At 58.7% G+C, this 27,944-nt stretch overlaps 3 protein-coding genes across 5 annotated transcripts in view; 2 read left to right on the top strand and 1 right to left on the bottom strand.

Annotated features, from left to right (window-relative positions):
* The window catches only part of MYO15B (myosin XVB), a gene marked incomplete at its 5' end in the record, with an annotated part of 32,071 nt that extends 29,189 nt beyond the window's left edge, over window positions 1-2,882 (top strand). The window contains 11 exon segments of the mRNA XM_079905246.1: window positions 152-225; window positions 327-442; window positions 535-629; window positions 731-808; window positions 944-1,040; window positions 1,220-1,365; window positions 1,530-1,645; window positions 1,905-2,038; window positions 2,220-2,353; window positions 2,459-2,599; window positions 2,767-2,882. Of these exon segments, the coding sequence (XP_079761372.1) occupies window positions 152-225; window positions 327-442; window positions 535-629; window positions 731-808; window positions 944-1,040; window positions 1,220-1,365; window positions 1,530-1,645; window positions 1,905-2,038; window positions 2,220-2,353; window positions 2,459-2,599; window positions 2,767-2,826 (1,191 nt within the window). The 3' untranslated portion in view covers window positions 2,827-2,882.
* A 338-nt stretch (window positions 2,883-3,220) lies between these two features.
* The window catches only part of RECQL5 (RecQ like helicase 5), a 38,047-nt gene continuing 13,323 nt past the window's right edge, over window positions 3,221-27,944 (bottom strand). The window contains exons 8-20 of the mRNA XM_079904464.1: window positions 25,777-25,856; window positions 7,592-7,810; window positions 7,241-7,340; window positions 7,070-7,106; window positions 6,891-6,949; window positions 6,730-6,803; window positions 6,275-6,368; window positions 5,883-6,017; window positions 5,012-5,553; window positions 4,760-4,853; window positions 4,337-4,555; window positions 4,040-4,109; window positions 3,221-3,951 (exon numbers count right to left, since the gene is read on the bottom strand). Of these exons, the coding sequence (XP_079760590.1) occupies window positions 3,851-3,951; window positions 4,040-4,109; window positions 4,337-4,555; window positions 4,760-4,853; window positions 5,012-5,553; window positions 5,883-6,017; window positions 6,275-6,368; window positions 6,730-6,803; window positions 6,891-6,949; window positions 7,070-7,106; window positions 7,241-7,340; window positions 7,592-7,810; window positions 25,777-25,856 (1,824 nt within the window). The 3' untranslated portion in view covers window positions 3,221-3,850. The remainder of the gene's footprint in view (window positions 3,952-4,039; window positions 4,110-4,336; window positions 4,556-4,759; window positions 4,854-5,011; window positions 5,554-5,882; window positions 6,018-6,274; window positions 6,369-6,729; window positions 6,804-6,890; window positions 6,950-7,069; window positions 7,107-7,240; window positions 7,341-7,591; window positions 7,811-25,776; window positions 25,857-27,944) is intronic.
* SMIM5 (small integral membrane protein 5) lies at window positions 9,858-17,044 on the top strand. Of its 3 annotated transcripts, none has more exons than XM_079904465.1 (3): window positions 9,858-10,234; window positions 15,889-16,049; window positions 16,497-17,044. In XM_079904465.1, exons 2-3 carry the CDS (start codon window positions 15,923-15,925, stop codon window positions 16,604-16,606), a joined length of 237 nt encoding a protein of 78 aa, XP_079760591.1. In that variant the 5' UTR covers window positions 9,858-10,234; window positions 15,889-15,922; the 3' UTR covers window positions 16,607-17,044. The 3 variants fall into 3 exon arrangements, with proteins under 3 accessions (XP_079760591.1, XP_079760592.1, XP_079760593.1); XM_079904466.1 differs by lacking the exon at window positions 9,858-10,234 and adding an exon at window positions 14,503-14,789; XM_079904467.1 differs by lacking the exon at window positions 9,858-10,234 and having other exon boundaries at window positions 15,023-16,049.

Below are 27,944 nucleotides of genomic sequence, written 5' to 3'. Positions count from 1 at the left end.
GCCTGTCACCTCTGTCACCCTGACTTGGCCCCCAGCCCACGCCACTGGCAGGACTTCTCCGACTTCAGATCCCACGCCATCCCTCACTCCACTGCACTGCACTGCAGCTCTGCCCCCGACCCGCTGCCCCCTGCCCTTCCTCTCCCCACAGCTGTGCCAGGAGGAGAACCTCAGGGATGAGATTTACTGCCAGGCCATCAAGCAGATCACAGGACACCCCCGGCCGTGAGAGTGGGGGACGGGCGGGGGTCGGTGGCGGGCCTCTCAGGGGCAGCCCAACGTGCTGCTGCCCGGCCGGCCCAAAGCCCAGGCTCTCTGCCCTGCAGGAGACTCTGCGCTCGAGGGTGGACTTTCCTCAGCCTCCTCACAGGCTACTTTCCCCCATCAACCTCGCTGATGCCCTACGTGACCAAGTTTCTGCAGCATTCAGCCCTGAGCCAAGGTGCCGGGGGGAGGGGCTTCCAGGCTGGGGTCTCGGCTGCTTGGGGAGGGGTTTGGGGATGCTCATGACCCCAGCCTGGCTCCTCTCTGCAGAGCTGGCCCGGCGCTGCCAGGGGCACCTCCAGCACACAGTCAAGTACGGGGGGCGCCGGCAGCTGCCCTCCCCAGGCGAAATGCAGGCTTTCCTGGTACGGGGGGTGCAGGCGGCTGGGTGTTCTGGGGCTCCCTCTGGGTGGGGGGGCCGGGGCCTCTGCCCACTGGGGGGCTGACCCCGTACCTACTTTGGCAGAAAGGACAAGTAGTCCACCTGCTCCTAATTCACCTGCCCGGGGGTGTGGAGTACAAGACCAACACCCACACTTTCACGGTGAGCACAGGGACACAGAGGAGGGGCTGGGGAGACCCAGGGAAGCCATGGGCATCAGTTCTGGGGACATCCCTCCCCTGCTGCAGCCTCCTTCCCTCCCCAGCACCCCCGTCACGGCCCTGTCCGCATGTCCAGGTGGCAGCAGAAGTACTGGAGGAGATGTGTGGGCAGATGGGCATCACGGACCCCCATGAAGTGCAGGAATTTGCCCTCTTCCTCATCAAAGGGGAAGGTAGGCCACCTGGCCTGGGGAGGAAGCGTGGCCCGGCTGGACTCAGGGACGTGGCCTTGCCTGCCAAGTCTGCTCTTCTGGCCACGGGGGAGGCAGCTCCCACACTGGGGCTGGCAGGGTTGTGGGCGGGGCTGGCCCCGGGCGGCAGGGCAGGCTGTGGACCCAGGCTCCCCGCGCAGGCCAGCTGGTGCGGCCCCTGTGGCCCCGGGAGTACCTCAACAGCGAGGTGGTGGGTCTGGACGTGAGCCTGCACAGCCGGCGGCTCGGCTGGGAGACCCCGCTGCACTTCGATAATCCCACCTACGTCAGCACCCACTACGGCCAGGTCAGCCCCACTCGGCCCCGCGCTGCCGCGCCGCTGGTAGTTGGAACCTCGGCTGCAGCTTGAGGGAGAGTCCCTCCCTGGGTGGGGGGAGGGCTTGAGGCCCAGGAGCCACCCACTAGGTGGGGCTTTGGGGCACAGCTGCCCCCTCACTGCTCCCCCCTCAGGTGCTGCGGGACTACCTGCAGGGGAAGCTGCTAGTCAGCGCCCAGGAAGATGCCCGACTTGCCAGGCTGGCTGCCTTGCAGCACCTCAGCAGGAACCACGAGGAGCCCCCCTCAGAGTGAGTGTGAACACAGCCCTCACACCTCCTGTCACCCCACCACCCCTACCCCCTCCTCCAAGGTCAAGGCCACTTGTACCCTTTGTGGCCCTAACCAAATGGGGGCTGGGTACACCTGCCCACCCCCCCACGCTCCTCAAGGGCAGAACCCACGCCTCATTCATGTGTCTGGATCCCCGGTCTCACCCACGGTAGCCACTGGTTCATCTACTTAGCACCTGCTGTATGCCCAGCTTTGACTGACCAGGCTGTGTCCTAGGCAAGACCTACTGGCTTACTTGCCAAAGCAGCTGCAATGCCAGATGAACGTGGCCGCTGTGAAGAGCCTGATGGGCCAGGAGCTGCGGCAGTTGCAAGGATGCAGCTCTCAGGAAGCGCAGATCAGCTTCATAGGTGGGTCTGGGGCTAGGAGGCAGCTGGGGCAGAGGCGGGAGCCCCAGCAAGGAAGGGGAGAGGGTGGAGGGGCTGAGGAAGCTCTCCACCTGCCCTGCCCTCTCCTCTGTCCTGGGGGCAAAGTCCGGCAGGTCCCAGGGCCCCAGCGGTCAGAACTCCTGCTCTACCCCTCCATCCGCAGAGGCCGTGAGTGAGCTGCCCCTCTTTGGCTACACTGTCTACATGGTGCTGAGAGTGAGCAAGCCAGCCCTGCCCAGCCCTGGCCTGCTGGGGCTGAACCGCCAGCACCTCATCCTCATGGACCCCAGCTCTCAGGTGGGCCAGGCTCCTGGGCCACTTGTCTCCCACCACCTCCACCGACCCCTCCCCCAGAGGAACCAAGCTCCGCTCTCTCTCCCCGTCCCCCCTCCCCGCCCCCAGGACCTGTGCTGCTCCATCGCCCTGAGGGACCTGCAGCAGCTCCGCGTGCTGAGCCCACTGGGGCCTGAGGACTCCCCTGGCCTGGAACTCAACTATGGCTCGGCTGACAACCCCCAGACCATCTGGTTTGAGCTGCCGCAGGTGGGTGGCCTCTGCGCCCTGAGAAGGTGGCAAGCGCCTCACCCAGGCCTGGTGTGCCCGGGAGCCTGGGCCCGGGCCTCTGCCCACTGCTCCGGCGTGGTGGGGCTGGGGGCAGAGGCAGGGGGCTGGCTGGGGAGCCCTGGCCTCACATGCCTGTGCCCGCGCAGGCCCAGGAGCTGAAGCACACCATCACCTTCCTGCTGGACCGCAACTCTCCTTCCACTTAGTGGCCGGGCTTCACCCAAGAGGAGTGGGGGAGGGGCAGAGACGAGGACAGGAAGCCTCTCTGGCCAAGTCTCACCCGGACAGTCTCCTTTGGGTGCTGTCAGGCCAGTCTGGCCTGGACTTCACCGCTTGGTTCTGGAACCTGCTGCAGCACAGCCCAGCTGGCCCATGGGGAGGGGCTGCTATAGTGACTTCAACTGGGAAAGAGTCATGAGACTCCCTCTGGGGTGGGCCTGGGCCTGAGCCTGGGGTGGGCGCTGCAGGAACTTGGCTTGGGCGTCCGATGTTGCCCAGTCTGGGGGAGATGCCCACCTGGGCCCTGGCCCGACACGAGTATGAGCCCAGCCCCGGGAGCAGCAGCTGCTGAGGAAATAAAACTCCTGAGAGAACAGGGCTGTGTGCGTGTGCACGAGAACCAACAGGACTTTATTCCCCTGGTAACTGTCGAAGCCCCGCCTGGCCTTCCCGGCCAGGGGCTGAGAGGGAGCAGGGCCTGGCTGCTGCCCGTCTTCCCATGAGCTCTGCACCTGGGTCGGGCTGGAGGCTGGCATCGCGAGGGAAGACGGTGGTGGGGGCGGACCTGGGGCCAGCCCGGGCTCTTTCTGAGTAGGCCCCAAGGCCTCGGACTGGTGGGCCTCGCCCCCGGCTGAAAACATGCTAAGTACACGAGGTGGAGGGACCTTCCTTCCTTCTGTTCCTCTGGCAGCAGCCACACCACCTGTCACTTTCTGATCTGTGGATCTGGCCCAGAAAACCCAGCCACGAGGGCCGGGGAGGCAGGGAGGCTAGGAGAAAGAGGACCTCAGGCTTCGCGAGCAAAGAGGAAAGTGGGCTGACCTCTGACCTTGATTTGGGAGGTGTCCAGGCCCATTTCCAAAGCAAGGCATGGCTGGAAGGGTGAAGAGCCTGAGAGCAGACGATGTCCCAGCAGCAGCAGGCCGCCCACCTTCCCCGTCACTGAGCGAGGCCCGGGCTGGGCTGCAGTGGAGTCCGGGGAGGACACCGGCCCCATTGGGCAGCTCTCGGTCATCTCTGCAGGCCACACAGGCCGTGCCAGTCGGCTTCACTCTCGCACCGGGCTCGGCCGTGGAAAAACTGCTTGATGACGTTCTGGGCCTCTTCCTTCACTGGATTCGGGATGGGGGAGCGTGAGAGCCAGTCTCCCCACTACAAGGCCCCCACAAGCACCTCCCAGCCAGTGACGCAGGCACTCACCGCTCCTTCCCGGAGACGGATTCTGGGTCAGCGAGTGTGAGAGGTGGCGGGCGAAGGCTTTAAACAGCTCCTGGGGACAGAGAGTGGAGAGGAGCAGAGTGCGCAGAACCTCACCCTGCTCTGAGCGACCCACAGCTGCGACCCAAGAGCGAGGCAGACCCAGGGAGCGGGAGCGGGCCTCTGGACTGGCCTGCTTCCGCCCTGCTTTTCACTGGGGCTCACGCTCCCTACCCACCCACGCACTGCACCCAAGTGCCCCAGGCTCAGGGGAGAACAGAGCCCATGCACCTACCCTACCTTGGACGCAAACTTGCCCTCCTTGTAGAAGGGGGTCAGACACTTGACCACGATGTTCGCAGCCTCCTTCAGCGAGATGCCAGGAGCCAAGAGCTGGCAGGAGCCTTGAGGCTTCACGCTGCCCCGATCGCTGGCTGAGACGCTGCCCTTGGTCTCAGCTAAGATGGGGACCTTGGCTGAGGGGCATGGCCTCTTCTGAGCCTGGCTCTCTGGGTTCTCCTGGGCAGGGCCACAGTGGAGGGTCACTCTTGGGCTCCCTGTTACTGGCCCCTCCCCTCCTGGAAGACTGGGCCTCAGTACCTCCTGGCTCCCTCTAGCCCAGCCCATCTGCCCTGGGATGTGGAAAGAAGACATGATTTTCCCAAACCCCTACCCAGAGCAGACACCAGCCTGGTAGACAGGTATCTTCCCCCCTCTCAGTACCTGCTGGGGTCTGGGCCGCTTGCCTCTCTGTGCCTCCTTTGTGGGGGTGGGCTGGCCTTCTGGGGGCCTCTGGTCTCTGAGCAGCAGGCAGGCACTGGCCGGAAGGGAGAGCAGGCGTCAGAGCTCCAGATGCCAGCCGCGCCCTCAGCCCAGGTGGCCCAGTGAAGCCCATCGTGGGAACAGGCCCCGAGATTCAGAGGCCCAGTTAGCAGAGGGGATTCTAGAGGATTCCAGGACTGCCCGTGACCTCACCTTGGCCCCTCCTCGGAGCACTCCTCGGTCTGGGGGTGGGCAGCCAAATGTCCCATGGCTCCATCCTCCTCCCCTGTGCACTTCTCTGGGGCCGTCAGGGGTCCCCGCGCCCCGTCACGGGAAGGGCTGGCACCTTCTGCCCCTGGGGCTGAAGTGAGCGGAGGAGAGCTCTCGGTCCTTTGGTAGAAGAAGCGGGCAATGTTCTGGGAGTCCTTGAGGGCCGCTGCGGCCAGGAGTTGCTGCTTCTTGCCGACCCGGGCCTTGGCAGTAGGACTGCCCGGAGAAGGGCCTTTTGCCTTCTTCTCGGGGGAGGACGCCCCACAATGAGCACCGCTCCCGGGGGCCTCTGCTCTGGGGCCAGGGAGGGGCTCAGCGCGGTCCTCATCCTGGCGGCCACGGGGCTGGCCGGGCGGCTCCTGCTCGCCTCCTTGCACCGGCCGGGGGTCTTGCTCTTTGAGCCGCGTCTTCTCCATCAGCTGAGGGGCCGTCTGGAATGTGCAGGAGCCTTTCGGGAAACCAGCTCCCACCCGCTTGGGTTTGAGCTGTGAGGAGGAGAGAGGCTTCTGACCCCAGGTGCCTCCAGGGCACTCTCTAGAGGGCCCAGGGATGGCTGCGTGGGTGGGGCTCCTGGGAGTGGGGGCGGGAAAAGCTGGGCGGGACAAGGCTTGGGGGTCGGGCTGGCGAGACAGGCGCTGTGGGGGGCTGCAGAGGCGTAGCTGGCAGAGTACGGAAGCGCGAAGGCCTGCCCTGGGGCGCCCTAGGGCCAGGGCTGTGATGCCAGGAGAGCAAGGACTATGCCCTCGCTGAGGGCAAGGGGCCGTGGCGCCTTTCCTGGACCCAGGTTTGGGGGGGACACCAGGACGCCGCTCACCGAGTACACCTGGGAGGCCGGCCGGATGTCATACTCGGTGGGCTCTGGGGGCTCGGCCTGGGCGCTGCAGCTCCTGGCACCACCTCCCACATCGTAGAGCTGCCCATCCTTGGAGGCTTTGTGGATCTCAGCCACCTGGGGCAGGGACAGGGGGGAACGCCATGGTCGGCACCCCTAGCTCCCAAGAGCCCCCAGCCCAGGCTTCCCACGAGTGGGTTCCGCGGCACCTGGGCACTAGACAAGTTCTAGTCCACACGGGGTTGGCTAGAAATACTTCCAGCCGGGAAAGGAGGGAAGTCGGGCTCCCCCGGGAATAAGCGCGCCCTGTGTGGCAGGCTGCCTCTCCCACCCAGAGCCCGGAGCACGCCCCACCCACCCCGCCCGGTGCCCACCTTCTTCAGCACGCTGGCCTTGTACAGGTTGGCCACCTTGGCATTTCGGAATGTCTCGTGTTCCAGGTCCACTGCCTTGGCCTGGAGGTCAGATCTGAGGGTAGGAATGAGGTTAAGGTGTCAGGTAGACCTGAGGCCCCCTCCCTGTTAGATCCCCCCTGGGGACCCTGGAGATGGCTTCAGGAACGGCCTGGCAAGAACGGCCTTGGGCACAGGGATTCCGACCTGGACTGTCTGCGCCCCCTGTGGTTTACTGTCCCTCAGCAGCTCCTGGCAGCCCCTCGCTTGTGGCCAAGCCTGCCCCCTGGTGAGGCTGTGGAGACTCACACCCCCTGGGAGTAAGATGAGTCCCAATTTGGGGAGGGGTGCCCAAATAAGCCACGGGGGCTGGGGTTCCTGTGGCCTCCAAAGGAACAGGAGCCCGGGGACCACTCCTCGGCCCTGACGACACTCACCCATCAGTGGAACCTGCGGCCTGGCGGTTGCTGCTCAGAGCCTCCTCCAGGAGCCCCAGGCAGTGCTCACGGGCCTGCACAGGGGAGGGAAGTTGGTCAAACAGTCTCAGGTTGTGGGGGGATCCTGGGGGGGCAGGTGTGACGAGCTGCCCACCTCTTACCTTCACAGTGAGTCTGGGGATCTTCCTACTAGAAGCCTCTCTCAGGGGACAGTCTGCATCTGGGGGGAGCAGAGGCAAGTCCTGCCACTCTACTTTCTGCTCTCTGGCATCCCCAACCCCCCAGCGAGGCATCCTCCACCATACCCTGAGACCAGCCCAGGGGGCATCTCTGTACTGACCTGGGGGTACGAATTCTTCTATCTTGGGGTCTTTGCCCTGGAAGATGACATGAGGGCCCGTAAGGCATCCTGCCCTGCAGCAAGACAGCTCCCAGTCCAGCCCCAGGGAAGGGGCTGAGAGGGTGTGAGCAGGGGGCCACCTGGACCCCACTGAGCCCCCATCCCCTTCACCTTGCGCAGGCGCATCTGCTTCTGGTAGAAGAGATTCCATTCCCGCTTGTGGGCCTCGTCTCTGCCCTCATCCCCACTGCCTTCAGAGCCTTCGTTGTACCTAGAAGACAGGCTGGGCATGAGCAGTCCTGGGTCTGGGCTCTGCCCTCCTGTCACGTGTCTGCTGGGACAGTGATGTCTCTGAGGCCCTGGCAGCTCATGGGCAACACCGAAGTCCTGGCCCCAGTGTGGCCCTCAGGGCTGGGGGGTGGACTACGGCACTGTGTCGCCTCTGGTCTGGCCTTAGCATCAGGGAGAGAATGCCAGACTATTTCCAGTGGGTTGGGGGCCCCTGGCCTCATGGCCTCTCACCTGCTAAAGCCCCCATAACCCCTGCGGCCTCCCTCATACAGCTCAGGGTCAAAGCCGTTCCCCTGGGAGAGCGCAATGGAGGTCTTGCTCCAGCTGCAGCTTTGCTCCAAAGCGTCCAGCTGCTTCCGCACAGCTGCAGGGTTCTGGCAGTGGTCACAGCCTTTGGTGCAGGCGGGGGGCGCATCCCCGAAGTACTTAGCGATGGCAGCGTGGCGGCACCTGGAGCAGGCAGCATAACACAGGCAAGGGGTGAGGGACGCACGCTGGCCAGCGTTCGTTCACCCGATCCCGAAACTCTGGTTGAGCACAGCTACATGTCTGGCACTGTGGTAGGCATCTCATGCGAGCCTCACAAGGCATCGCTGGGGTGCCCATTTTACAGATGAGGGCAGTGAGCTGAGAGCTTTCTCAAAGTCATGGAACACACGTATCCAGAGGAGCCAGGGCACGGACCCCATTCTGTCCTGCTTCTCTATGGAGTACTCCTCCGGGCCCCAGCCCCCTCTCCATCCTTCGGCAGTGGGGCACCCTGGAAGGAGCACGGACTCTGGGTGCAGACGCTGACTCTGCTGCTGAGGCTGTGTCCTTGGGGACAGCATCTGACCTCCTGAAGCCTACGTACTCCTGCCTACAAGCCGGTGCAAGAGGAGCACTGGCCCCTTGGGCTGCATAAGGGCCAGGATGACGCTCTGAAGTAAGCTGCACAGTGCCCAGGACACGGCTCTTATTATCACTCTTCACTTTTTTCTGACGGGGAGGGAGGGAGAGAACAGCAGGAAGTGGCCCTACCCCACCTCAGCACTCTGCTCTGCTTCTGTCTCCTGGTGACCTCTTCCTTGTTGTCCCCAACAAGCCTGTGTGTACCCAGCCCAGTGTACACAGCCCGGGACCAGGGGGACTGCCTGAGAGCAGGAACTGGGCAGCTCAGGGCCAGCACTGTAGAGCCGGCACTGGTGAGGGCAGCGAGGAGATGCAGCCGTGGCTGGAGTCTTCCTCATCGTACCTTCCAGGCTGGAAGAATGAACCCCCCCAGGCTGGGGGCACAGTCGGTCACCGGGGCAGATGCAGAGGCCCGGGGGGCCACAGTTCTATCAGGGCTGTTACAAACAGCCATTCCTGCAGCAGGAATGTGGCACGGGGTGGGGGAACCCGAGGGGAGATGCCAGAGCAGAGGTAGGGCTGTCTAGTCACCACATCCCAAAGACCAGAAGAGTGGGCGTCACTGCTCTAACCAGAACACCTCTCAACGTGAGCACTGCCTGGGGCTGCAAGAAACACTTTGAGGAGCCAGGACCCCGAGGGCCAGCCTCCAGGAATGACAACAGGTTGCGACACAGCCCCCAGGAAGCCCGGGCTGGCTGCCTTGTTTAGCTGAGGAGAGAACGGCTGGAGCCGGCAAGGAGGGCATGGAGGCCACCAGAGGGCGCTATTCCCGCCACACCCAAAACCGATGTGTAACTCATTCCATGGCTCAAGCCTGTGCGACCGCACAGTGGCTGCCTGTCCGGCCTCTGGGAGGCTCTGGCATCCAAGTGGTGCGGCCACAAGGCTGGCTTCCTTCCCCCCGCGCCTCCCCCAAGCCCCAACTCACTGGCGTTTTGTGCTCACACTCAAAGGGCTCCATTGACAGCTCGCAGATGCGGGCTGGGGTCGGCTCCTGTCCTGCTCCGGGCACAGCCTGGTCTGCTGGGGTGGCACGACCAGCCAAATGTCAAAGCAGCCAGCCCCTGGGCTCTGGAGCCCGGCCCGGACAGCCGGGCCCGGAGTGTGGAGACAGCCCCAGCCGACACTCTTTGGCAAGAACGAGATCAGCAGTGTCCTCTCTCCTCCTCCAGGGGCCGCCCCCAGGAACAGGCTAAGGCCAGGCCACTCCCAAGACTCCCAAGTTCTTCCCCAAGATGCCTCCCCAGAGGGCTGACTGCTTGGGTGGTCCAGCAGCTCCCCCACTATTTACTTTCCTTCCCAGGAGAAAACAGAGAGGAACCTGCCAGGGAGTTGCCTGAGGGACAGGTTGGGGGTTGAGGGACATGGGCCCAAAGGTGCTCCTGAGGGCGGGGCGGGAGGCAAAGAACTGGGAGGGGTGCAGGCCCCCTCCCTCGCTCCCTCCCTCCTGACTCCACCGCTCAGGTGGAACCTCCCAGGGGTCATCTTTGCCAGGGAACGTGAGAGCCGACCTCCTCTTTCATCAGCTCACAGCCCAGGCCCAGCCCACACCCGCCAGGAGGGAGGAGAGAAGAGGAGGAGGAACAGAGGAGGGCCGTGCAGACCTTCGGGGCAGGGAGCAGGCAGGAACCTGCAGCCGCAGGACCAGTTCCCAGCAGGGATTCCCTCGCCTGCGGGGGCAGCGGTGGCACTGGCTCCCTACTTCGGCAGCCGCCCCATGTAATGTGACACTTGAATCTCCAGGACGACCAACAACAAAAAAGCTAAGGCCGAGACAGCAGCTGGCTGTCAGCAGCCAGGAGCTCCGCTGCGCTGAGCAGAGGCACCCGGGGAGCAGCCGCGGGTCAGGAAAGAGGCGTCCGCAAAGGAAGGAAGAGGTGTGAGCCCCGCTGGAGGGGAGGCCGGAGGAGAGGCACGCGGAGGCTGCTGGGCTCCCCAGCACCTGCGGTTGCCCCCCAACCCCAGCACCTGAGCTCCCAGGTGAGTGGCTCCGCTCACAGATGAGGCGGGGACGAAGGGAAGGGAGCCGCCAGGGTCCCCTGTCTCAAGGGTGGAGGGGCCACAATCTACCACAAGCACGGAGAGGAGGGTCCTGGGGGACACGCTTGGTTGTAGTCTCTGGAGAGCCTCCCTTTCGAACTCAGGCTCCCCCTTCTCTTGCTGGGACCCAGCACGGGGCACAGGCCGAGGCTGCAGCCCTCTGCTGGCTTGCTGAGCAGGCAGAGGGGCCTGGAGTGCCTGCTTACTCGGCAAGTTAGTTTAAGCTTTTCCTATTCAGGGGGCTTAAACGAGGGATTTGGCTGGCCTGGCCTAGGGGAGAACCATCGCCTGCCCACTGAGCCTCCCTTTTTCCGGGGATCAAGTCCCTGCTTTCTCCCAGGCAAGGAGGCTCAGGGCAGGGTCTGCCCGGCCACCTCGCACCTCCCAGGATGCGAACCTGTGGCAGCTCTGCCCATCGTGTCCTGGACAAAAGCAGCAGCTGCCGCCTCTCATGGGGGTCTCGGAGTTCTCAGCTCGGAGCTAGGCCCAGGTGCTCCTCCCTGGGCCCACAGAGGTCCCCAGGATCCCCCAGATCTCCCTGAATGCCACGCCAGAAGCATGAGGGCCCTAAACCCAGGGTGGGGGGGGGAAGTGAGGCTTGGGGAGGGACTGCCCCGCCCCGTACTTGGCCCTCCGCCGCCATCAGAATGCTGATAGTTCTCGGCGCACTGAGATCAGCTCCCGTGGGCAGGGCCCCGAGAGTCTCGAGCCGAGGCTGGCTGCTTACCCCTCCTGCCTCCCTGTCCTCACGCCAGCGTTACAGTCCCCTTCCCCAACCCCCCAGATGTTCTCCCCAAAGCGAACAAGCTAGTGTCTACTTAGAAAAACAACCACCCAGGTTAAAGTGGAAACCAGGGATCAGTCGACGTGTTCTTGGCTCGGCAGAGGCTGTGGGATCTGGTCTGGGTTGGTGGCTGGGGAGACTAAAAGCCCAGCAGCGATGAGCAGTGATGGCACAGAGGGGACAGACGCCGGGTGAGGGAGGGACGCAGTGATGAGCCCATGGCTACCCCTGCCGGCTCTTATCTGTAAGATGGCCCAGGCAAGCAGGCAGGGATCAGAGTCCCTAGATCCAGAGGACACAGGTGGATGGGGACCCCCAAACACAATCCCTGTGCGGGGACAGAAGGGTGATGCCCAGCTTCTGGGGCTGCAGGAGCAATCAGCGGCAACAGGAAGTGCTTCCTCCTGCCCGGGAAAAGCTAAGGGGCTGGGGAAGCGGGGGCTGCCGAGGGTCCAAGTGTCACTGGACCCCACTGGAAGGCGGGGCCAAGGCAGAAAGCGCGGCGCACAGTGGGCATCTCTGCCTTGCTGGTTAGGCCACCGGACCCCGCAAGACTCCCCCAACCTTCAGTTATGCCTCATTCTAGTTCTTTCTCCAACAAGACATTGCCCAGGGGGCAGGGGTGGCTGAAACCCACCTTGACAAAATAACAGGGCAAGGCAAGAAGCCCTTGGGCCCTGAGCCATCAACACACCCTTATCAGACAGCACACATCCGCTGCCTGGGATCTCCCCACGCAGCTGCATCTGGAGTTGGAGTGTCAGTTCTGCAAAGAGGAAACAGGGACGCTTCAGTACCAAGTGGCAGTTGTCGGGCCGGCAGGCGGCCTGCCTGCTCTGTTGCAAGGTTCTCTGTGCCAGGAGGTGCCACACAAAGGCATGTTTTCTAGTCCCTCCAGCTCTGCCAGCCTTCCCTTCAGCCCAGCTCACCTTCCCCCTCCACTGGCTGCCACTCCAGCCGGGGAGCACCCTCCGAAGGTGTCGAGAAGGGCCATGCAGGCAGCCAGGCCGGGGGAAGCCACCACTTGCTCTGGCTGCTTCTAACCGAGGTGCTACTGAGCACGGGGTTGGGGGAGATCCTCATTCACAGGCAGAAAGTACAGTTTGGGAAGGAGTGTGGTGGAGCTGAGATAGAAAGACTGGAAAAATATATAGAGAATTACCAGTAGCCCCACTGGGCTTCCCTGCCCTCCACTCTCCAAACCTGGGAAGGTTAAGAAAACAAGAGGCAGCCAGCCCTAGGATGCCCACCCTCCCTGGGCCACAGCTGGGAACACTCAGGGCTCCCTACAACGCAACAGCTGGGGCACAGGCCTCACGGTCACCTGACGATGGCTGGTTATATCGGGCACCAGGCGTCAGGCACCCCTTGGCCTCGCTTTAAATAGCGTGCTGGAAAGCCCGCCTGGGACCTGCTGGAATGTGCCTCCGCCCTCTTAGGAGAACAGGCCCCTCCCAGCCCCCCACAGTCCCCACTAAGGCTCCTCTGCTCAAGGCCAAGCTGGAAATGATAAAACAGCAACTGAAAAGCAAAGGGGGCTTCAGCCTTTGGGGCAGAACAGCCGTGTCCAGCAGCCCCACTCCTGCAGACAGGATGCAGTGAGCAGCCCTGGGGCCAATCCAAGTCCCTAGAGGTCCTGGCTGTCCACGTCCGTGGCCCGCTGGAGTGGACCGACACTCTCCCCAGAGTGGGGCCCGGGTCCCCTGGGCGTGAGTCTGCAGCTTTCAGACTTCCTAACCCCTGGAGGACGGCTGACTTTAAAGGCGAAGCTTCGGATCAACAGGCCCCGCCTTTCTGGCACAGCAGTTCAGCCCGGCCCCACCTTCCCCCTCCCTGCTCTGGAGATCACGCCCCAACTGACCAGGGTCTCCACGCAACCTCTCACTCACAAGCGGAGGCGCGCCCCTCTGCAATCCCTCCTGGGTCTTTGGGCGTGGGGGGCACAGGTGAAAAAGCCCCCCGCCGACCCGCTCGCCTCCGCCTTCTCTGTGAAGGAGTGTCTCTGATGGCTACATTAGGCAGTGCAGGCCCTGGGCCAATCAGGCTGAAAAAGCCAGGCCAAGTAGCCGAAGAGGGGAGGGGAAAGCAGCCCAGCTCCTGAGCCCGGGGCAAGCTCCCCCTCGGCTTCGGTTGGCCCACCGGTCCCTCGGTCCCTCCTCCAGGAATGGGACCAGCGGGCGGGCTCCCGTCCTCCTGGAAACCCGGGGAGCGAGATGCCCGGAGGCCCCAGAACAAGGGAGGGGACCACCTTCCTGTGCACACCTGCTCCACTGGTCAGTGGGAGGAGGTCTGTTCGGTGTGACCTGAGGAGAGGGGTCTTATGCTTGGGAAGGAGTTCACGAGCCTGAGACGGAAAGACTCGCAAGATCTGCCTTTGGTGACAAGTCACAGGAGGTTCTCAAAGAGCAAGTGTGGCCTGGTGAGTGATGAGAGCTGTGTTCCAGACTCCCGTGTGGGGTGGGGCTGATCACGCAGAGCCCTGGTCCCTGTGCTGAGCCCATCGCATGGGCCAGGCCCTCTGTGGGCTGCTCCTGGGCCGACTTATCTTGCCCGTCGAAGAGCAGGCTGCCTGAGACAGGCGCCCACGGAGGGATGGCGGAGGCAGCGCTGCCAGGCCCCACTCCTGCAGTGTGACCGTGAAGTCCCTTCCTCTCTCTGGTCTCAGTGTCCCCATATGCAAAAGAAAGGAGGCAGGAGTGGATGACCCATGGCATTCTAGAATTCTATGCCTCCTAGTACACTGGAAAACTGGGATCCTGATCTCCTTTGTAGCAATGTGCAGACCCTGGGGTGGGGCATGGGAGAAGCTGGGAGGCTCTAATTTCAGGAGCTCGCCCTTTGACAGGAGACCATCTAATCCTCCACGGAGCCATCACCTGCCTCCTACCCCCCATCATCACTTAAAACATAGCCCTCCCATCTCCAGCCGGCCCCCCACCACTCTCCTTCACCTCATACACCACAAACATCCCGGGCATGAAGGACACAGACGGAACTCCCCAAAGGTGTTGGAGGAAGGTCACTGACAGCGAATGTGTGGGGGTGTGACAACCCCCAAAGGCCGCCTGGCCTCTGCTGCGCTGGCCGGACCCCGCCCAGAGGGGAATCACATGGGCTGGGTACTCCCGGAGCCCGGCCCTGTGCTCAACCCTCCCGACAGCCTCGAGAGACGGGCACCTCATCTTCATGGAAAACGAGAAAAGGAACAGACTCAGAGAAACGGAGCCACTCCCGTGTCACAAAAGCAGGAAGAAGGCTGGCAGTATTCAAACCCAGGATGATTTGAATGCTATTCTATGGGGGGGGGGGCCACCTGACCCGACGAGGGCAGTTATCCTGTGGGGAAGGAGATGCAGGAGGAATCCACGCTGGCCGTCCAGGCCCTGGAGGACCGTGAGGCGGAAGGGGGCGGAATTGGCCTGAGTGACCACAGGTGGGACTGACGAGGTCACCAGGAGATCCCATCTTCTAACGATCAGAGCTGCCCAAGAAGGAATGGGCCGGGCTGGGCCGCAGGGGGGCTCCCCACTCGAGCAAAGGCCGCATGCCAGAGGGAGGGCAGGGAGCCAAGTGCGGCGCAGAGGACTGGAGCGGATGACCTTCAAGGTGGCTCTAAGGACGCTACGCTGTGATGGCGGCGCCAGGAGTGACCAGCCTCACAGACCGCAGCCACCTGGGGGCGAATGTGCCTGGCTGAGGGACGAGGCGGAGGTAATGAGAGCTTACAGTCTGGCTCAGGCCCCTGGCCGCCTGCAGCCCTGCCCTGGCTAAGAGCTGCCTCGGGGAACAGGCTGATTCTGGGTTGGCACAGGCTGTCCCTGATCCCTCTCTGAAGAGGCGCTGGCTCCCTCGTGCCCACCAGGGAGGCGGAAGGGGAAAGAAGGTCTGTGGCATAATGTGTTCTGACTCACTGACCCGGCCTGGACCTTCACCTTCGGCCCCTTGGGCATGACAGACAGGAGGAGGCTCTCGGTCCTGGGGCCTGTAGGCTCAGTTGCCCCTCACCTGGGGCCGGGGGCAGGGGGTGTTGGGGGAGGGGGGAGCGGAGGGGACTCTCTTGGTCAGCCAGAGAGGCAGGTCCAAGCCAGCAAGAGAGGGAGGCTAAACGCCCCCTGGGACGCCTGGTCCCATCCTGAGAGAGGACCCCTTGGGGAAAACTAGAAGGACACGGTGTCACCTCCACCTTCTCACAGGAAGACACGGTATGAGTAAAGAAATGAGGCTGGTGGGAGAGGTGGGGGGCCCCAGGGGGGCTCAGACCACTGCCCCCAGTCAGCTCTCAACTACGGCCGACCCCGGCCAGAAGCCCCCATGAGCCTGCTCTCGGAAGAAGCCGACCCTTCTGTCCCCACATATGATGAAAAGCAAGGGTGCCAGGCTGGCATCCTGGAGCCCCATGTCCCCACCAGGGAGGCACTCAGGGGCCGCCAGGGGAGCCATGCCCATCCGAGGCACCCTGGCAACACCTAGGAGTGGTGTCTAAGACAAAGGAGCATACAGTCTCCTTCACGGTCAGCAACCGTGGCTGACCTCGGCCGGCTGGCAGACCCCTCCTGCGGCAGGGTCTCCGGCTCACTGTCATCCCCAGCTTCCCTCGCCCGAGCAGTGCCAGCTAGGTGGGGGCTGAGGGCCACAGCGGAGCGGTAAGCAAGGGGCCCTGCCGGCTCCCTGCCTCCCTCGTGAGCTGTGAGCCACCAGGGCTGTGAGGGGTGAGACCTGACAAACTCGTTCTGCAGGCTGGGGTAGGTGAGAGGGCAGATTCTCTGGAGGCAGCTCCGTGGGGACTCCAGGTCCTCTCCCTGCTCTGCAGCTCAGGAGGAACCCCGGCAGGGACCCGGCACAACATGGCAGCCTCCAACCTTGCGCTGGAGATGCGCTCCATAGGGGAGAGGCTGCTGCACAAGCTGCAGATGCTGCCCCAGGCCGAGCCCGTGGAGATCGTGGCCTTCTCGGTCCTTGTCATTTTCACAGGTAAGCTGGGGCTCCCAGAGTCTCCTCAGCGCCCATGGCTCTTCCTGGCATCCAGGAGAGACGAGACCATGGTACCAGCCACGGGGCTGGCAGAGGTGGCTGGGTGGTCCCCCAGACAGAGGAGGAGAAGCAGATGTCCCCTGGGGGGAGCCAGGGGATCCCCCCTAATCCTGACATGCTGCTCTAGGAAACAGGTGTGCTGGGCACCAGGGCCCAGAGGTGCCTCCGGCACCCCAACCCACAGATGGAGGGAGCGAAGCTCTGGGGGCCGGCATGGGGACAGTCACACCTCTTCCCAGACTCTCGGGTATTTCTGACCACTAAGCCAGGGCTTTGGTGAAGGTCCTCCAGGCCCCCAGAGGGGCCTCTTTGGAAGTATGGCGGGCGTTCCTTTCCTCCTCGCCTCTGAGTTTCCGGCGCTCTCTGCTCTCTCCCCCAACCCCCCAGCCACCGTGCTGCTGCTGCTGCTGATGGCCGTCGGCTACTGCTGCTGCCGGTGCTGCCGCCCTAAGCGGGGAGGCAGGAGGGCCCTGGTGGGACCCATGACCCCACCGTGAGGGCCAGGGCGGCGGCCGAGGAGGAGCCGGAGAGGAGACCGCCAAAGCCATGACCCAGGGCATCAGCCTGGCCCTGCAGCCCTCAACCCTCAAGACAAAGATCCACGGGCCCAGCCCTGGCCTAGCCCAGGAACCCAGACACTGACTGAGAGCTGGAGGCTCGTCAAGGAAATAAGGGCTGTGCCGACCACAAAACTCTCACCTGACAGTGAACACAGGGTGCCGAGGAGGACTCGACTGTTTCTAAGACAGAAAACCACCGGGGATTCTGTGCCTACCTGCGCTTTCTAACAAAACAAAGAAGTGGGGTCCCCACACCTGGAGAACAGCCCACACGTGTGGGGAGCTGGCTCAAGGCTCCCACGCCAAAGAGGAGCAGGCCAATCGGAGAGGGGCTTTGCGCGGCAGCTCCTGTGTCCCAAGCTCCCCCCGAGCACACACACGTCTGTGTTCCATTCCAGTATTTGCCTGTTTCTTTCCCAGTAAAAGCTTTCTGGTTATGTGTGTCTGTGGTGCCAGACTCCCTGGGCTGGGTTACATGCATCAGGTGGGCAGCGTGCCAGAATTCCAGGGACATGGCCAGTGACCGTCCCTGCCAGGCCTCTGCTCTCCCTGTGCTCTCGGAAGCTGGAAAAACAAGCAGGCAGGAATGCCACGCGAGAGGGAAGGCTGCGGAACCAGGGGAGGGCTGCGGCGCCGTTCCTGCCGAGCACCAGCTGCTAACAAGCTCCGCCCTCCCCAGACGCCTGCTCGGCAGTGGCGGAGGCTGCGTCTGCCCCAGGCAGGTGCCGGGCTCAGGAAAGCCACGCCACGGTCACCACTGCCATTAACCGCAGCCAGCACACCCCGTCCTACCAGGCTCAGGCCACTGGGTCTTCCCAAACTTCTGCAATAAGAGAGGTGAGGCCCCTACTATTGTCCATAACCTGCATCCTGACCGCTCCGTCCTTTCCCCACCGTGTGCCGGACTGTCTGCATTCAAATCCTCATGCTCCCACCCCCGCCAGCTACGAAACCGGAGGTCAGTGACTCAACCTCTTCAAGCCATGTTTCCTCCCCTGTGAAATGGGGCTAATCCTGGTCCCCACCTCCTGGGCTAAGCCTGTGAGGATAAACCGAGATGACCCTGGCACAGTGCTGGGCATATCCTAAGACCTCCACTGATATGAAGCATCATTATCTGCCCCTCTAAATAGGGCGCCAAGCCAGAGCAATGTGGACTCATTTTAAAAACTGGGCCTGCTGACATGCAACACTGCTTGGCCTCTTTCCCTTCAGTTTACTTTCTCTCCCACAGAACTTTCCAGGTAGAGCTACAAAGCCAGGAACGAGGGCAGGGGAGGCAGAGGCTCACGCGGTACCCGCCCCGACACACACATACAACCCTGGTCCGCCGGGGCCATAAAGAAGTCTGCGTTTTTTATACGCCTCTGTCATCTTGGCCTGTGCAGCCCATGCCCTGCCTGCCTTGAGGCAGAGCTCCATCTACTCAGAAAACAGGGAGTGGAGAGGGGATGCCAGCCCTGCCACTCCCCTGCGGCCCCACCATCTCCAGCTGACAGGCAGGCAGGAGAAGCTCTCTCTCTGGTTGGTTTCACTTCCTGGTGCCCAGGGACTTCTCTGACGGGTTTGGTTTGGGTTGAAGACCCAGAGAAGAGTGCTTCCATAGAAAATAAAAGAAATTCAAGAATCTGTCTGTACTCTCTACCACCCCCACCACACCACAAAAGAATGGGACTCGGAAAAATAATGATAACCATAATAATACTTGCAACAATGGTGAGGATAAAGATATACGTAAAATTCACTGAGGACTCATCCCCGCTCAGGCAGTGTCTTAAGCATTTTGATGCAGATAAATTCATTTAGTCATGATGACAACCTCAATGCCAAATGTACCATTATTATCACCATTTTAAAGATGAGGAAATAGGTAACTTCCCTAAATTTGACCAGCTGAAAAGTGGCAGAGCCAGCCTCTGGGCACCCCCCACCTGGCTCCAGAGCCCCTGCTCACCACACCCGGGGCCCCAGGCCTCCAGCTGTAGTACTGATAAGGCTCTCACTCCATTATCCACCACCTACAATATCAACCCTAGATCCCAAACAGCTGCACCCCAAGCTCTTCTCAAAGTAACCTCCCTATAAGCGGGTGTGCCCTCAGAGTTAAGAGCTGGGGTGGGGCCCAGCTATGTCTCCCACCCAGAAGAAAAACAGAGGGAGGGTGGGAGGATGTGAAGCCCCGCCCTTGCCAGTCCCAGCACCAACAGCTGGCGGGTCCCCAGGAAGCCCTCAGTTCAGGAGAAGCTCCAACGGTGCAGCAGCCTGATCCCCGTGTGACTTTTCCTTACGTGAGGTACGTCGGCATCAAGAACATCCTTCCTCAGTGAGGCTGAGGCTGAGCATCTTTTCTAGAAAAGATTCAGGCTCCCTGGTCCAGCTGCCAGGAAGTCGGCAGACCTGGGCACCGACAGGTTGACAGGAGGTTCATTCGCATTCTCCTCCTCCAGGCCAGGCAGTACTTAACTGCTGACCCCAAATAAGATTCTGTCCCTCCCCTTGGAGGGCTTACGGGGGCACGCTGAGCCCCACCACCAATGGCTCCCCCCTCCTGAAGCTGTCACGCCAGGTCCCAGGCAGGCTCCAATCCCACTCGGATCAACCAACCAGATCTGCCCCAGCACAAGAGCAGCCTGACATACTCTGGCTGGTCCTCTGGGGAAGATGGGCATGGAGAGGAGGCAGCAATTCCCCCATCACGGCAAAGAATAAACAGGTACAGCAAGGCAGGTGGTGACCATGGAAGGGGCGGCCATCAGGCCGTCTGAGCCCCAGAGAACATCTGGCTGACTCTGGCCGCCACAGCTCTCTGTTCCCACCGCCATGCCACCCTGGAACAAGCTACCAGCAGCGCCTGCCTGCGGTCACTGCCCCAACGTCCCAGCCGGTCTCTCGACTGTGGTCTCACGGTCCCTCACGAGGGTTTCACTCTACACCTCAGATCTGTGCAGTTTAATGTACATATGTTACGCCTTATTGGAAACTACAGTAAAGCCACCGGTGCAAGAATCTTATTAGCAAAACTTGGCAGAGCAGACAAAACAGTTTTCTCCTGTTTTCCCAAACATTAACATTTGAAAGCAATCTACAGATAACAATCTTCAATACGACATATTTGCTTGTGGGTAATAACAAATTACAGACCATAAAAAACTGAGGACAGGGTGTTCCCTGGTGGCCTAGTGGTTAGGATTCTGGGCTTCCACTGCCATGCCCTGGGTTCAATACCTGGTCAGAGAACTGAGATCCCTCAAGCCGCACGGCAATAACAAGATAATAATTAAAAAAATAAAAGTTAAAAAAAAAAAACTGAAGACAAATTAATTTTGCCCTTAGGAAAAGTCTCCTCGCTCTCCTTGGGAACCGGCTGCATACCCTGGAACACTGTCTCCTCATTCTAACTCCTACATCGGCTTCCCATCTCAACTTCAACATCGCTCCTCCCAGGGGAGTCTCCTCAGGCCCCAGGCCAGACTATGCCATGGGCACCAACAGCATTCTCTACCTCTTCCCATCACATCATTCCCTTCGTGGTGATCATTTCAGAAGGATTTTCCGATCAGGGCCAGAAGTTAATTGAAAAAGTCAATTAAAGCAACGTTTGTGTACCCGAGATGTACGTTCTCTACACCTCTCATTTGAAATGGAAACATACAGACGCACATTCCTTGGTCAATCTTTTTGATGCAGGGCCGAGGTCTTTTCTCCAAGTGTGGGTTTGCCGACCAGAGTTCCTGAATTGTCTATTTGCTAATTTCGATTTCTTTAAGGCGGAATAAGAACTTGAAGACATCTGCAAGGAAACCTGAGTGTGAAATACTTCTGCATTTTTAGGAAATGTTTACAGTTGTCCTGTCCACATCTATTTTTGACAGGAACAGCTGGGTCCAAACCCCAAAGCAGTAACTTCTTAGCTATGTGACCCTGGGTAGTTATTTAACCTCTCTGTGCCTGTTCCCCAGTTGTAAAACTGGGGTTTCAGCTATTATCACCACTTCATTTTTATGTAATGTTAAGTGCAATTACGTAATTACAAGTACAACTGCCACAAAACAGGTTTGGGAACAAGCAGCTGACGCTTAATAAGCATCCAACTAAGCTAATGGAGCAGAAGTCCGAGGGTGTGCTGAGACCAGCCTGCTGGCTCTGAGCATTCAGCAGGCCAAGGGCATTAGTCAGAGTGTTTTACAGAAGGAAATGCGAAGCGGCAGGTAAGCCAAGGTCAATTAAGCCAGGATAGTTAAGAAGGACTTCAAGGAACTTGCCCATCATCTCCTCCAGCCCCGGCTGCATGTCAGAATCACACGATGATGGCTTCCCTGGTGCTGCAGTGGTTAAGAATCCACCTGCCAATGCAGGTGGATTCTCAAACACATGTTTGAGCCCTGGTCCAGGAAGATCCCACATGCCACGGAGCAACTAAGCCGTGCACCACAACTACTGAGCCTGAGCTCTAGAGCCTGCGAGCCACAGCTACTGAGCCTGCCTATCACAACTGCCGAAGCCTGCGTGCCTAAAGCCCGCACTCCACAACAAGAGAAGCCACCGCAATGAGAAAGCCGCGCACCGCAACGAAGTGTAGCTCCCACTCGCCACTAGAGAAAGCCCGCGTGCAGCAACAAAGACCCAACGCAGCCAAAAATTAAAATAATAAATTAAATAAATTTTTAAAAAAACCCACTAAATTGAAAAAAAAAAAGGAGAATCACCCAACAAGGTTTACCAAGCACAGGGCTCTGACACGCCCAGAGGCTGATCTCTGTGCTACCAGGTGGGGCCTGGGCACCGGCGTTCAGAAAAGCTCCCGGATGATTGGAACAGGCAGGGTTGAGGACCAGTACCCTATAATGTAACCCCTGGGAGGGCAGGGCCTGCCTCTCTCGCTCACGATTGGACACGCAGCACCTGGCGCAGTTCTTGGCCACCGTGGGTACTCGACTCCCGTCTTTCAAGGATGGAATGGCAGCCACCAGGTTCCACGAGAAGGGACACAGGCCCCACTCCTGCTTCCCGGCTGCCCCATCACACCAGGGGGTGGGAAGCCACACGAAGCAGCTGCGGCCGGGCCTAAGCGGCACACAAAGACACCAAGGGGGAAGCTGGGCCTCCACAGGAGCCTGGGGCCTCAATGGTGATAAACACCCACATGCTGGTTCCAGGAGGTGCCAGCTGGAGCTGTGGTTAATCATCAACCCGGCGCCACAGGAAGTGAGCGGCCATGCATGGCAGCCCCAGCCCTGGGGCCTCCCGAGCTCTGGGCAGGTCCTTTCAGTAGACGGGTCATCCGGACTGAGAGGAGGGGCAGGACCCAGCCACAGGTGAGGTGGACGGGAGGCCTGGGGCAAGGGCCCCGGATCCAGTCTCTTCCCCCACCCACCCCAAGTCTGACCTCTCTCAGCCAGGACACCTCAACCCACGCCCCTGAGCAGCCCCCCAAAACAGCATCACAAAAGGGCAGAACGCGGCGGAGCGGGTAAGTGTGAAAGGCTGAAAGAGAACGCGGTTGCTAGGCAATGGGCCCTAGCCCACCTTTGTTTGCTCTGGTGACAGCAAGCAGGTCTGGTCAGGGGCAGTCAGCAATGCGGCCACCTTTTCCTCCCACGAGTTGCTTCTCTGAGTCACAGTGCAGCTCTGGTCACCTGGTGGCTTCTTCAGCTCAGGCCCCCAAGGCGTGGGGCCTGAAGGATTACCCTGACCTGCCTGCCCTCGCTTAGGACACAGGAGTACAAACAGCAGACCCCGGTAATGGCTCCTTCCTTCTCCGCCTTTACTCCCTTCAACTGGCTACAGACTCACAGCCTGCCCATCTCAGCTGTGTTTCAAGATTAGTTAGTCCTTCTGTTTTCACCTGCCTCTAAGGAAGCCTACAGAGGCCTCAGCTTGAGACCATCCACTCCTGGGCTCCTGTGCTGATCTCTCAAAATGCTTCCCAAATGTTTGGCAACCGAGGCAGGAAACCCAGGAAGGGTCTAGAGCGCTGCTTTTTAGATCCTGGCTGAGCAGTTCTCAGGGATGGGAGAGAAAGTCCTGCTCACAGCAGGGCTGTTCAGGAAAGGACTGGAGAAGACAGAGGCAGCCTCCAGGAAGAACTCAAGGGACCCCCCCTCTCTTGGTGCCAGTCCCTGCTTTTGCTTCTGTGGAGGAAGAAAGCCCATTTGTTGCTTGCTGGAGGCATTGAGCCCAATGACCCACCATCCCTTCAATGCCTGCTAGCTACAGAGGTGGCCGCCGTTCTCTGAGATCGCACCAGAGGGTGAAGTTGGGGGCAGGGAGTAGCACCTGGGACAGGGCCTTGGAGAAGCCCCTGCACTCAGGGCCTCTGTCCCCACTTTTCCAGGTTCACATGGACAGACTACTAACAAAACGCACCTGGAAGGATGAGTTCTGGCAGAACCCCTTCGACCAGGGGGGCCTGGTAGTGATCTGCTTGTTCATCATTACGGTCCTGTTTCTCATCTTGTTTGCTATTGTGTTTGGTTCACTCCCCGCACTCGATAGGGTCAACGAGTGTGAAGAGTCGTGACCTGACTTTCTGTGGGCCAAGAAGGGGGCCACTGTTATACACTCTCAAAACGCCATGTACCTTTTCTCCAAAGCCCTTCTAACAGTCTGGAATTATACATTTTTCATGTGATTATCTGATAAGTGCCTGTCTTCCCCACTGGTCCAAGCAACAAAAAGCAGGGGCTGGGTCTCTTTCTGTTCCCAGTTGTACCCCCTTTTCTGATGTGCCCTCGCACAGAGTCAGTATCAATCAATATTTGCTGGTTGAATAAATGAATGAATGAACGAATGAGCAAATGAATGGATAAACAGAGGGATGCTGGGCCATTGGCTCCCCCAGCCTGGAGACCCCAGGAGTTGACAGAGCCCAGTACAATCTAGGCCTAAACCAAAGCTGTTTTTCCCATCTCAGGGTCCAGAGGCCTCTAGGCTGGAGGAAGGTTGCTTTGAACCTAATTACTGTTCCTTTTACACGCAAAGGTAAATTTGGCCCTGTCATAAATAATCAAATGCATTTCACGGCCACGCTCAGAGAAAGTAGCTGCACGCAAAGAAGAGAGGAAGCCATCTGGACGCCCCACGCTGGCCTCATTCATGTGACCCAAATGTCTTTTCTCTTGGTCCCAGAGATGCCCAGGTATCCCTCACAGGGTCCCCCAGCCCCCATGCACCCCAGACCCTACAACACAGCCCTTGTAGAAATGTCCCCGCCTCTGCCGAAGCCATCAAGCAGGCCTGTCCCTCGCTGCCAAGTGCCCTCCCTTTGCAAATAGCTGCTTCAACGTCAACCTCAAACCAGGCTATTCTCAGAAAAAGGGCAAGTATCTGGTGAGGAAGGGGCTTTGCCTTCGTGTTATATACCATTTATGCAATGAAGAAACATTCCTTTCTACTCAAAGAGCAATTTCAAATCCAGCCATACCAGCTGTGTTCACTCCGTCCCAGGGTCTGGAAGTCCTGGAATCTGACGCCCTCATGTGTAGCAAATGAGATAGAAGAGATGAGGCTGCACACGGGGCAACAGGAGGCCCACTGATGCCCAGACCCTTGACACTCTAACAGGTCCCAGGTCTCTGGTATGAGACAGAAAGCAGAGGGCCCTGGGAGGACCTGTCCTCTTGCCTGGTGAGTTGCTGCAGCCCAGAGGGATACGGCAGAGCTAAGCTTCCAGACAGCTCCACAGAGCCTCATACTCACCCCAAACAAGAGTCCAGCCAGGGTGACTCCAAGCAGAGGGGACTCTGACAACTAGCAAGGACACTGAGCCCTTTCATGACAAGCGCTTTACTCAAGGAACCAAAGAAGGCCTAATTTAGCAACTCACTATGTTAGTGCCTGAAAAGGGCTCTGGTTGCAATGGCTGTGGGCAAGGGTGCCAACCACCTCTGCTGGGCGTGGTCTTGCCACAGAGGCCAAATGAGACATGGCAGCTTAGAGAAGCAAGTAGCTTCAGCCTAGGAGCCACAGACTTGGTGAATAGGAGGGGGTGGGAATCAGAACACATGGCCCAAATAAGTGCCTCTCTGGTTTCCAGAAGAAAGCCCCAAACATCTGGTGGGCACCACCAGTACCATGCACCTAATCAACTCCATGCTTCAAGAATCCAGTCTTACAAAAACCAAGATGGCATGTGTGTATGAAAATGTGCATATCACTGCAAACTGGGAAATGGGGGACTAGTGGCATCCATGAAGGATCTTAGTTCCCCGACTAGGGATTGAACCCCGGCCCTCGGCAGTGAAAGCACCGAGTCCTAACCACTGGACCGCCAGGGAACTCCCAACCACGACCTCTCTGGACAGTGGTCTGTTCATCTCTTAAGTCTGAAGCAATCAATTCTGCCTCATCTACCTTACAGGGTTGTCCAGCGAGATCTGACCAGTGAGAGCAGAGGAATCAAACAGGTTTTTCGAGCAAAGGGCTACACAAATGCAAGTGCTCCCAGCTTGTCCAGAATGCTCTGGATGCCCCTCATACAGTGCGCCCACAGCTGCTCGTGCCCAGGGCTCTCCCGGCCACAGTCTGCCTGTTGCTGAGCAGCTATCAGGCTCTTTCATGGCCCCCACCACCAGCAGATTCAGATCAAATAGATAAGTGGGTTCCAAGTAGGCAGGCTGGTGTTATGTTAGAAAAGTTGATTTCTCTCCAAGCACATTACCGCCCCTGCCCTCCCAAGACATAAACTGGGCCACACGTCTCTGCTTGGGTCTGGGATGAGAGTGACTACTCCACAAGTGAAGCAGTGGTACAGCGCAGTGGCACATTATCACCACAATGCCAATGGCTCGGAACTGGTCACATCTCTCGGAACTGAGTCACCCAGGGTGCCAGCCACTCCAGAAGTGGGTGGAGTGGGATGGGTGGATGACCACCCAAAATACTCAACGAATCCTCACAGTGCCAAAGTTTCTGGGGCCTTCCACAGAAAGGTGGGAGGGTACCAACTTCCATGCTCCGACAGGAAATATTCCCACACGATGGCTTTCAGCAGGCAGGGGTCCCTTGGTGGCCCAAGAACTGTCCTATGTTAGCTTGTTAACTAGCAGTGCTGGGAGAGGAAAAGATCTCACTAACACTTGTTTCCACACACAAGATAAGTCACTCACCCCGATTCTTCACAGAAGGCCACCAGGGCATCAAAGGCCAAGACAGCAGCTTTATCGGATGCTTTGTTCCCTCTCTTTTCCTGGAGACAAGAAACGACCATTCAGTAAAAGTCTTACATAGTTGGACTACAAATGTAGTAGCCCAACAAATGGTGAGAGAGAAAAATATCAAATGACACTAATAAAGCCATTCACAAAACAGAGTCCCCACACCTGACCATGCATCGGAATCACCTGGGTAACTTTAAAAGACCTGAGGCCCAATTCAGCAAGACTACTGAATTGAACTTTCTGAACCTGGAGCTCCAGGGAGTTTATATTTTCAAAAAGCTGCTCAGGTGATTCTCATGCAAAGGGCCCGGGGAATGGCATTTGGGAATCACTGTATAATATGACCTAATTTAATAGGGGTTAAATACATACACGAGTGTGTGAAGGAACATACTAACCTCTGTATGTGTGGAAGGACATACACTAAACGTTGACAGTCATTACTTCTGAGTGTTGGGATTATACGTTATTTGCCTTTTGGTACATGGCTATTTGTTAAATTTTCCTTTTAAAAAACTGTGAAGGGGCTTCCCTGGCGGTCCAGTGGTTAAGACTTCGCCTTCCAATGCAGGGGTTGTGGGTTCGATCCCTGGTCGGGGAGCTAAGATCCCACATGCCTCGCAACCAAAACAGCAAAACGTAAAACAGAAGCGATACTGTAACAAATTCAATAAAGACTTTAAAAATGGTCCACATCAAAAAAAAAAATCTTAAAAAAAAATTGTGAAAAAGTTTAAAATACAGAAGAGCCAAGAAAATATAGCAGACACTAATACCCAAGACATTCTCTATTCTTTCTGCTTCCGGAAGTTGAATGGTTCCCATCTCCCAAACACACAAATCCACATACTTCCTCTACTTCCATTCTCCCAATATATTTATATCACGATTTCTTATCACATCACAATTTCCCTTAAGGTGATTCTTCAGAGCTAACCGCTTGATTATATTTTTACTATTTCCCATGATCACATATCCTTCGACAACGTTGTTTCTCCTGAAATTAACAGCTGACCTGTTTTTTCATTTCCTTAGATTTCAGTGCATCACGAATACCCCCCCAAATGTTCTGATGTAATGAAAAATTCACTTCGGGAAGCGGGGGCCAATGATGGCAAGGTCCACTTTTATCTTTGGAAACGTCCTTCCTGGTGCCTTCCATCCCCATGTTCCACCTGGGCCTCTGCTCTCCAGGCCTGGTGCACAGCCGAGACTACCCTTCACTCTCGTCCTAGGACACTCCCTTTGCCTCGCTCCTGGGTCAGGTCTCCATCTTCCTTTCCTAGTTGACAGCCTCTGCAGTGGAGAACATCCTTTAGTAGCTTCTCCAAAGGAGAAAGTTTCTTAAAATCGTCTGTCTGAAAATGTCTTTATCCTACTTTCACACTAACTGATTGGCTGGGTAGGAAATTCTAGATGGGATGGTTTATTTAGCATTTGGAAGCACTGTTTCTCGTTTCGAATATTACAATGGTGAAAACTGGTGCTCTTTGGACTCCCCGTCCTCCATGTAACACCTCTCTGGAAGCTTTCTGGATCATCTCTTTTTTATTTATTTTTTATTAAAAATTTTTTTTCCACTGCATTGGGTCTTCATTGCCATGCACAGGCTTTCTCAAGTTGCAGTGAGTGGGGGCTACTCTTCATTGCAGTGCACGGGCTTTTCATTGCGGTGGCTTCTCTTGTTGCAGAGCACAGGCTCCAGGCACATGGGCTTCAGTAGCTGTGGCACGCGGGCTCAGTAGTTGTGGCACACGGGCTTAGTCACTCTGCGGCATGTAGGATCTTCCCGGACCAGAGCTTGAACCCGTGTCCCCTGCATTGGCAGGTGGATTCTTAACCACTGTGCCACCAGGGAAGCCCCTGGATCATCTCTTTATCTCAAATGATCTCAAATGTCTCAATGATGAGCCCAGTGTGAGTTCTTGTAATTCACTGTGTTAGTAAGTTTTAAATAAATACCTTATACCTAATCACCTTACTGAAATCTTTTCCTTGTCTAATTTGAACTTCAGACAAGTTAATCACACTCCCTTAGGTCATGGCAAACTATCATCCTTGGTCCTCGCAAGACCTCTTCATTCCCAATCGCTACTTGCATCCACCTTCTCTCCCGT

This window comes from Stenella coeruleoalba, assembly GCF_951394435.1.
Source record: "Stenella coeruleoalba genome assembly, chromosome: 19".
In the NCBI taxonomy this organism is placed as follows: Eukaryota; Metazoa; Chordata; class Mammalia; order Artiodactyla; family Delphinidae; genus Stenella; species Stenella coeruleoalba.
Note: the sequence above shows the minus strand (reverse complement) of the source record. Positions and strands in the feature narration are given on the sequence as shown.

Bases quoted from the DNA above. Each gene is read 5' to 3' on its own strand.
- SMIM5 (XM_079904465.1), top strand. From the start codon at position 15,923: ATGGCAGCCTCCAACCTTGCGCTGGAGATGCGCTCCATAGGGGAGAGG. The intron at 16,050-16,496 runs GTAAGCTGGGGC...CCAACCCCCCAG, and splicing joins GGTCCTTGTCATTTTCACAG to CCACCGTGCTGCTGCTGCTG.